Source organism: Podarcis gaigeae (assembly GCF_964106915.1).
Source record: "Podarcis gaigeae genome assembly, chromosome: 15".
Taxonomy (NCBI): Eukaryota; Metazoa; Chordata; class Lepidosauria; order Squamata; family Lacertidae; genus Podarcis; species Podarcis gaigeae.
Genome location: NC_139692.1, coordinates 38,719,604 through 38,728,429, shown reverse-complemented (window position 1 = coordinate 38,728,429; position 8,826 = coordinate 38,719,604). Strand labels below are relative to the sequence as shown.

Genomic DNA, 8,826 nt, shown 5'->3' with positions numbered 1-8,826 from the left:
TGTTTTCAGCCAGCATTTAAAGTAGGGTTCTACTAGTGTTGCCAGAGCTGTAGATCAGGGTCTCCAGCTTTGCTTGGTCCCTTCCAAGTGGCACACACAGGGCTTGAGACTCCAGGTGAGCAAAATTTAATTAAGAATTATGAAGAAGACTGTGCATGAGGCTTGCAAGCTCAAGCCTGGCAGCAACTGGCTGCAAATTGTTAGCACAGACACTGCCCTTCTCTGCTCCCCTCTCCCAATTAACCTCCGTCTCCAGGGCCCACCTCATTGACATCACCAGGGATTGCCACTAGGCTTCAGGTTGGGGCCCTGAAATCTCAGGGTTTGGGATGCTCCTGGCCTAGCAGCAGCCCCATGGCCCTGCAACAGGCACCCTTAGCAGTGCAAGGGCCAGATTCCCTCCTGGACTACTAACTGGGGGCCACGTGTCAGCAGAGGGAGATACCAGAGGCAAGTGGGCATAGCCACGGATGTGAATGTTTGTTCAGGAGGCTAGTTTGTACACACACACACACACACACACACACACACTCCCTCCACTTTCCCTCTAGACAAGCAAGAGGCATTATCAGACAATGCCAAGGTTGCAGGTTCGATTCCTGCAAGGGAATTCCTGCATATTATTGCATTGAGCTAGATGATCCTTAGGGTCCCTCCCAACTCTGATTCTATGACACTTCCCAGCCAATGAAAAACACTCAAGGGTTCAAAACAGGGCTGTTGATGGATGTGGCAAGGGAAGGATCTGTGTCCTGGGGTGTATCACCAGGTCCACATTTGGCCCTCAGGCTATAGCTTCAAGTGAGGAGTATATCACTGCAGCAATACTCAGCCTTTGAGGCAGATGCCTGGTATGATTAGACTTCCAAGTTACACCCATACCATGCATTTAAAGCCCTCTTTTACTGCTTCAAGTCACAGCTTCCCGCAAAGAATCCTGGGGACTGTAGTTTGTGGAGGGTGCTGGTAATCCTAGCTCTAGGACAAGCTAGTTTCCAGGATTCTTCAGGGTGGGGGAGTCACAACTTTTAAAATGATACCAGAATGCTTTCAATGTATGGCATGGTTGTGACCTTAAGAGTGTTTTCTGAAATTCTGCACTGGAACCGGACCACCTGCTTTCGATCTGTACACTTCAGTGGTTTCTCTCTCCTATCATCATCATCATCATCATCACCATGCAAGATTCTAGTCTTCATGTGTGCTAAGATTCATACAATTCAGTTTTCCCCCTTCTTCTTCCTTCTCCTCCTTATGCTGGTGGACTACATCAGCCTTGATCAGTGGAGTCACCTGGCTGAGGTTTATGGGAGTTGTAGTCCAGCAATCTGGGACCCCAAAGTCAACAAAGACTACCTACTCCAGCATTTCATTTCCAGCGAGATTCTTTTAGGGAGTTTACGAAAACAGTGTCCCTCTGTTACTTGACCCATTACCAGGTATTCTGGAGGTACACTGCCTCTGCAGCTGGAGGCTCCACTTTCCTCATCATGGCTGGTAGATCTATCCTCCATCAATTTTTCCACAGTCTTTTCTCCTTTAACATCTTGCGGGAATGTCAGTGAAGGGCTGTAACTCAGTGGCAGACAGACTGTGTGCCTGACATGCCCAGGTACAGCTGGGAAAGTACCATATGGAAACCTGCTGCCAGTCTGCAATTAGCCCTCTCTTTCAGAACCATGAGAACTAGAATCTTATATTCATTTAGGGCTGCCATTCAGTGGTAGGGCACCTGCGTCGCGGGCAAGTAGGTCCTAGGATTCAATCCCTGGCATCTCCAGGTAGGGCTGGGGAAATAAACCCACCTGAAAGCTGCAGCCAGTGTCAGCTGGATGGAACCAGTGGCACCAGTACAGAAGAGCTTCTTCCCTTTGGTGTGTCCTGAACCTGCTACTACCGGCAGTCCATTTGGCTAAGTGCCTCTGAGCTCTAAGAGGATGAAAAACATGCGAGCTGAGCATCAGTGAAGGTTCGTTTTTATTTTTATTAAGCTTCAAATAACCTCTTTTTTTTTTTTTGGAAGTAAAAGGAAACAAAAAGAAAACAAGAGCGCTTTATTGAAGATCAGGAAATTTCACAGGGATCAATAAAACGAGTTTGTACACCACTGCGAGAGCAAACAGACACTGGGAATTAAAAACAGGACCACTCTCACTCTCAAAAGGTTTTTTTTTATAAAATCGGCAACAGCACACACCGCAAAGTAAAACAAGACCTTAGATCACAGTCGAGTTAACCACAAAACCACTTTGGAGGCAGCCAAGATGTTAAAAGATCTCTCTCTCCTCCTGAAGCAGCCCTTTTAAAGCTGCATCGTCTCTCCTTTTGGGTACCATCCAAAGAGCTGAATAAGACTAATTTTTTTTAAAAAAAAGACAGAGAGGGGGGTGGAAATCATATGCTGTACATCTATATAAGTTAGTGTAGCAATACAACAGCAGCTTTATTTTATCTTAATTTCAGAAAGAGGTATCATTTTGCTATGCTACTCCAATCATTGATATGCAATTAATCAGACTGCATCCGCGGAATGGAGTTTTGATTCATTTTATTCCCTTTATTAGTTGTGGCCTGGTTTGCCGTGGCAGAGCAGTTCTCCGCACCTCCTCCTCCGAAACGTGAAACGAAAGCAGAATTGCCGGGTTATCTAGAGCCTTTAGTGAATACGGACCCAATCCAAGGCAGATTATCAACCGAATAAAAAGGATTTGCCTTTCACTGCAACTAATGCTGACGCATTGATTTCAATGGGGACTAAGTGTGACTCACTTCCCCCTGAGTAGGGGCTCTATATTGGCTCCTGCACTGTACTTTCTACAGGGTGGGCAACTCAGCTGCATCAGATCCTTCCCCATGTGACTGCCCAGGTACCACACTGAATGGGTGGGGAGCTATTTGAAGGTTGCACATCTCAACAGAGAGAGAGAAATCAGGATACAGGAAGTTCCCAGTGGTAGATGCCGGGGGCGGGGAGGGAGACAAGACCCCCCATTTTGCCTGCCATGATCCAAAAGACCACGCTGGACTCCTGCTGTCAGTGGAATGGCATTGCCTTATTTGCTTGCCTTCGACTGCAGGGCTGGTAATCTGTGTTGGGCAGGATAAAACCATCTTGTTGAAGCACAAATATGGCTTCTGAGTTGCTTGATTTACGTGTGGTTCTCTTGGCTTTACAACTCCCACCAGCCAGGATGCCCCAAGTTCAGGGATGATGGGGAACTGCAGTCCAATGACATATGGAGGACCTCAACTTACCCCATTCCTAATGTGGATGGACCTGACCATAGGTTTGGGCTCCGCTGCCCAACCTCACTCTCCACCCCTGGCCCCACTTTTCTACATCAAACGCATCAATGGACATTTCTAAACCGCATGTTTATAGCGTGTTTCTTTAAGAGGCACAGCTTCCCCCAAGGAATCATGGGATCTGTAGTTTTCACACCGCAGAGCTACAATTCCCAGCATCCTCGGCAAACTAGAAGTTGCAGGACGCCATGTGCTCTGAACACGTGGCTGTGAGTATAGAGCCATTTTTCAAAGGACTGAGCTCCCGGAACACAGTCAAGGAAGGAACAGGCAGACACACAAGGGCTGTGATACATTTTGAAACAGGTTTAAGGAAAAGGAAAACCTGCAGCTAAGATGCATGCAAAAAGACAGAACACAGTTCACAAGCAGAGACCCCACCCTACAAAAAACAAAAGCCCCCCCCCACATCTGTATATTTAGAAAGGAACAAAAGGACGCACAACCGTTAGCATTTTGCTTCACCCAAGAAAGAAAATGTGTGGGTTTTGTTTTGGTTTTTTTAAAAGAGAAATGAAGTCAAAAGGCTGGAAAGATGGAAAGACCAGCTTATGAAAACCTTCCTCGTAGTTGCCAACCCACACTCAAAGCACGGCTGCGAGGCAGAGAGAAGCAGAACCTTATACAATGAAGCCTCGGAAAAACACCGTAACCTTGGATACAGTTTCCAAGGACACCGGGGCCCTTGGCTAACAGGATCACAGCGCAGGGGATGGATGAACACAACGCCAGTCTTCCAAATGAGTTGGATACGCCATAGCAGAAGCAGCCCACTCCAGGCCCCTCCACCTTCAACGCAACCAGCCTTCATCAGCGAAAAACAAACAAACATTGCTCACGTCGCAAAAACACAAAGAAAGGTGTTTCGTTTGCGTATTGTTATTTTCTCCCCCTTTCCGCGAATGTTCCTTTGGTGGACTATACAAGGCACTGTGACTAACAGAAGCCAGGCGATTATTTTCCCTTCCCAGATCCGTCGTGAGCCTTAAACACAGGCACAGTTCAATAAGCTCTGCCGTAATTAGAGCTGAAGAGCTGCCTTTTGCTTCCCACTGACTGATCTTTCTCTCTCTCAATCCTCGGCCCGTCTGAATACAGGCTAAAGAGCAATCTGGAGAGAAAAATTAGCACATAAACAATTGACATCCTCCTTGGATGAGGGGCACATTTGCCCCCAGTGCTTGAACACTCAGGTTTGCGGTTGAGGCTCTCCAACAACTTGTGGGATGAGGTTTCGTTGCTTAGTCTCACTGGAACTGCTAATAAAAAAACCCCAACTCCTCCGTTATGTGCAGATCGGTCTGATTCAGCAACATGCGTGAGATCATTCCCATGGTTCAAATTTAGGCATGTCAGTTTTGCTGATGCGCCTGAGCCATAGAAGACCTGCAGTGGGGTCTTAGTAGCTGAATGCCAGGGGGGAAGTTCAGAGGATGTCACTTTTCCCAGGAAAGCAATATGCGGAGAGTGTGCACTTTTCTCTATGGAAAGATGCAGTGGATCACTCTTTTTGCCACATTGTCACTGGTGCTCAAGATATTAAGTTTCCCACTGCACCACTGATGCGAGAGCCAAGTTTAGCGTCTTTTGACAACACCCCAAGTTTGACCCCGTTAGCACTTATGACACCCAAATACTGACTTTTTTGGGTGTGGTTAAAGGCACCAAAAGATAATTTCCTTATGAGCCGCTATTTACCGAACCCACTGGAGTCCTGACTACGGTTTGGCCAACCACGCAAGACTGGATTGAAAAGGTGCAGCCACCCAAAACGAGGCAGCTCATTGTTCCATGGAAGCGAAACACCCAAGAGAATATATAACCATTGGACGAGCTGTTTCCTTCCTGCAGCTCCTGCTCTCTGCCCTACGGTGCTTTTCAGATTTCTAAATCCGGGAGAAATTTGGTGGCCAGGCTCCTTCCCTCCTCGCTGAAGCATCAGGATGGGAAAAAGCTGGAATGTGCTGGAAATTCTTTGCAGCTGTTATAGGAGACCTAAGCTGTGCCTCCAGTTGTCAGGCTGTGCTGTCGGTGGATCTGGTCCTCAGCTAGAGAGGAAACTCACCAGAATGCGATATGTATAAACAAGCTGGCCACAAGCTGGGAGAGATCAAAAGCTCACAGCAGGCATACGCAGGAACCAGCTCCCAACTGTGCACATGATGCACCAGGTGTAGGGAAGGTGGGGTTTCTGGGGAAGTGGAAACTGACACCCCAAATTCAGCCTGTGGGCCAGAGGCCCCCCACCCTGCAGTCCTAAGCGCTGCCAATGGTGGAATGGGGGAATAACTTCAACAGTGGTGGATCATGAAGCACAGCACACTGGGAGATGGGACATCACTAGGCCTGTCCCCACCAACCTCCAACCAAGGGAGCAGCATCAGGTTGCCAATCCAAGTGAAGGGAGAGATCAACAGCTCACAGCAGGCAAGTCTCTAAAAAAAGAGAGAGGCACGAGCATTGATTGTTTAATGCCGGCATAGGGTTTTCGGACTACAATTCCCATCATCCCTGGCCACTGGTCCTGTCAGCTAGGGATGATGGGAGTTGTAATCCCAAAACATCTGGAGGGCCGAGTTTGCCTATACCTGGTTTAATGGTATAATCAGGCTGCTTGCTTTGTTTAAACCTAATGAAACAGCTCCCCGCCCGCCTTCGGTTTCAGCGAGGTGGTTGCAGTCTGGAGGTACTGAAGAAAGGGAACAGGGAAAGAAAGAAAAGCCCATTTTGCTCCACTGCGTTCTCTGCACCATTGCTCTCTCGAAGCCGCAAAACGATACGACCCACTTGCTCAAAAGAGGAAAGAGGCCGCCTCCCCCAGCCATTTAATTGATATAAGCCGGTTATACCCTTTGGAGGCTCTCACTCTCTCTGCAAACTTAATGGAGTCGCAAACACTGGTAATGCCCTTTAGAAGAAGCAAAAAGAAACCCTCCACAATTTCACACTTTGAGAGCCCTCCGCCATTACGCATGTCTATTTTTATTCCACACTGCCAAATTTGACAGCTGATTCATTCTAGGGAGAGGTCTCAAGGCTGTAAAGATCAGCTGCTTTCAAAGTGCCGGGGGGGGGGGGGCTTCTTTAAGGGCAGACTCGCAGATTTAAAGTGAAGCCAATACACATTTAAAACACACAATTCCACACCTCATTGAATCCTGGGAACTGTAGCTTCCCCCTCGCAGAGCTACAGTGCTCAGAACCCTTCACAAACCACAGTCTATTTGGGGGAAGTCATGTGCTTCCAATGTGCGTCAGGTTTGCTTGAAATCTACGGTGCGGATCTGCCCAATTGTTTCCTGCCTGTGCCCCAAAACTCAGTAATGGTAGTTTTGTCTGATAATACCTGCAAGAAATTCTGAGCTGACGTGCTTAAAGCCAAGAGTGCCTTGACAGTGGGGTGGGGTAGGGCGAAGGCGGTGGGGGGAAGGGGACCCCTGACACTTAAACCTGGTTTTGGAAGCTCACCATGTGAGAAGTGAGAAACTATTCAAGACCTTACTCAAAAAACAAGAACCACCCAACAAGGATCCCAAGCCAACTCTGTCTCCTTCTGACTTTGTCATCCTAGGGGCTCTAAGCCACTCAAAAACAAAGGTTATCACTTGTGGGAGAGAGATTCCTCCACCTTCATTAAGCAGACAAGAAATTTGCCAACACTTGAAGGGCAGACTGTGCTGGTCAAATGCTACTGGAGAAACACAGTTTGTGCCTCAGTGCAATCCACGCCTCCACCCCCAAATCAGTGGATATTTCCAAATTCTTGAGAAGTCCATCACAGGGAATTTGCAGATTTAAAAAACATAGTGGCTTTCACCCTTTTGGAAGAGAACAGCTAGTCTAAAAACAAACGTTTTATATATATACACTTGAACCCAGTCTTCCCCCAAGCTGGAGACGTCTGGGTGCAGCAGACTACAACTCCCATCCCGCAGCCAGCATGGCTGTGGATCTGTAGCCCAGAACGTCTGGAGCACTCCAGCCTAGGGATGACTGCCCTAAGTGCTAGCTCAGAGCAGTTTCCACATCTACTGACATTCCTCCCCACCCCACCCCCCACTGCCCCTCCAGTGTATTCTTCCCCTATCGAGACCAAGCCAAAGCTGAAGGAACAAAGTCCGCTTAAAGTAGGTCAGGCAAAATGAGGCCCGGGGGTTTGGGCTCAACGCAGTTGATCCAGAAGTTGGCGCAGCTGGCGTGATACTGGTGCCCTCCGTAAGCAAGTTTGAAATTGTCCGTTTCCGAGTTAAAGGCCTGCGGGGAAGAAGGGGGGAAACAAACAAACAGCAGAGTTAGGAACCGCCGTGATGCTCCCATGTGCTGAAACATTGCGCCACAGAGAGAGGCCTGTATGCCGGCGACGCACAGGCACACACTGACAGCCAACAAACACATTCAGTCTCTTTGTGGAGCTTCCTAACAGCTCGCAAGCCATCGCCGTCAAACCATGGCTACAGCTCTGGGATAAACCAGCAACAGAGGGTCCTCAATTTCCACTTTGTGCGATCAAAAAGAGCATTTAAAGGCAGCTCTTTTGAAGAAGTGGGAAGATAAAGAGGCTGGTTGAAGGCAGAATCTATTTTGTTTGTTTATGGCATGGTGCTCCTTCAATCTCAGGCAAGGCCGGAGGCTATAAGACAAGGAGCGAGAGGAACCTCAGGCCTGTGGCCCTCTAAGCCTCTTTACCTGGCCCTTCAGGACCCTCTCTAGGCCACACCCCTCACTGGCCTTGCTTCACACCCAGGCCACTTGCTTTCCTGGCTGCAAATGTGTCCCTGATTGTGTCTCTCGCTTGCCTGGATGCAGAGATGGCATGTAGACCCTGGGCTGCTGTACAAAGGTAGAATTTGGACTGAAAAGCATTGCCTGCCCTTCCTAGAAAGAGAGGGGACCTTTCGGGTGGCTGCATCCCAGCAGGGGAATGTTCCCCTTGCTCCAAAATTCATGTAAAATCTAGCCGGCCTGCCAAATCGTGTGATATTATATCACGGGAGAAAGCATGGCGGAACCCTGAACCGGGGGCACTCCCATTAAGAGGCAAGGAGGACGCACTACAAGGAGCTGAAATGCACCTGAGAGCAGTTTCTGACTTGGGCGTAGCTGGCAAGCCACTTTTCAAGGAAGCAGCCCACACACACAAACATCCCAGGGCTGATTTGTCAATGGCTGAGCAAGCAGGTGGAGTACTTTGGGAAGAGTGCTGCTTTTGGGGGACAGGAAGAAATGCACTTGTTTTCTCACTGGTCTGAAGTCGCCGCTCTCAGATATCCAGAATGCAAAGCACTTCCATGACTTTAAGAGATTCTATGTAATTGTGTGAGAAATAGCTGTAGGAGTATAATAAGGTGACTGTACACCAGCTTTGAAAACAACCCCTAACTTTGCACAGACCCACTTGTGTGGATAAAAATAAATGAAGTATCCTTGGGTAAAGCCCCTTAATTCATTGCAAATGATGGAGCCCAGCTAGTCTTTGCTCCCATGGAGGAATCGTGGAACACACAGAACCCCACACCTTGA

The 8,826-nt window shown here is 48.3% G+C and overlaps 1 protein-coding gene across 7 annotated transcripts in view; it reads right to left on the bottom strand.

Annotated features, from left to right (window-relative positions):
- Positions 1 to 2,034: 2,034 nt before the first annotated feature.
- SYNRG (synergin gamma) overlaps positions 2,035 to 8,826 on the bottom strand; it is a 56,092-nt gene continuing 49,300 nt past the window's right edge. For 6 of the 7 annotated variants that reach the window (XM_083714317.1, XM_083714318.1, XM_083714320.1 and 3 more), the window contains one exon: positions 2,035 to 7,560. In XM_083714317.1, coding sequence (XP_083570443.1) covers positions 7,429 to 7,560 — 132 coding nt within the window. In that variant the 3' untranslated portion in view covers positions 2,035 to 7,428. The remainder of the gene's footprint in view (positions 7,561 to 8,826) is intronic. The other variant, XM_083714319.1, reaches the window with a different exon arrangement.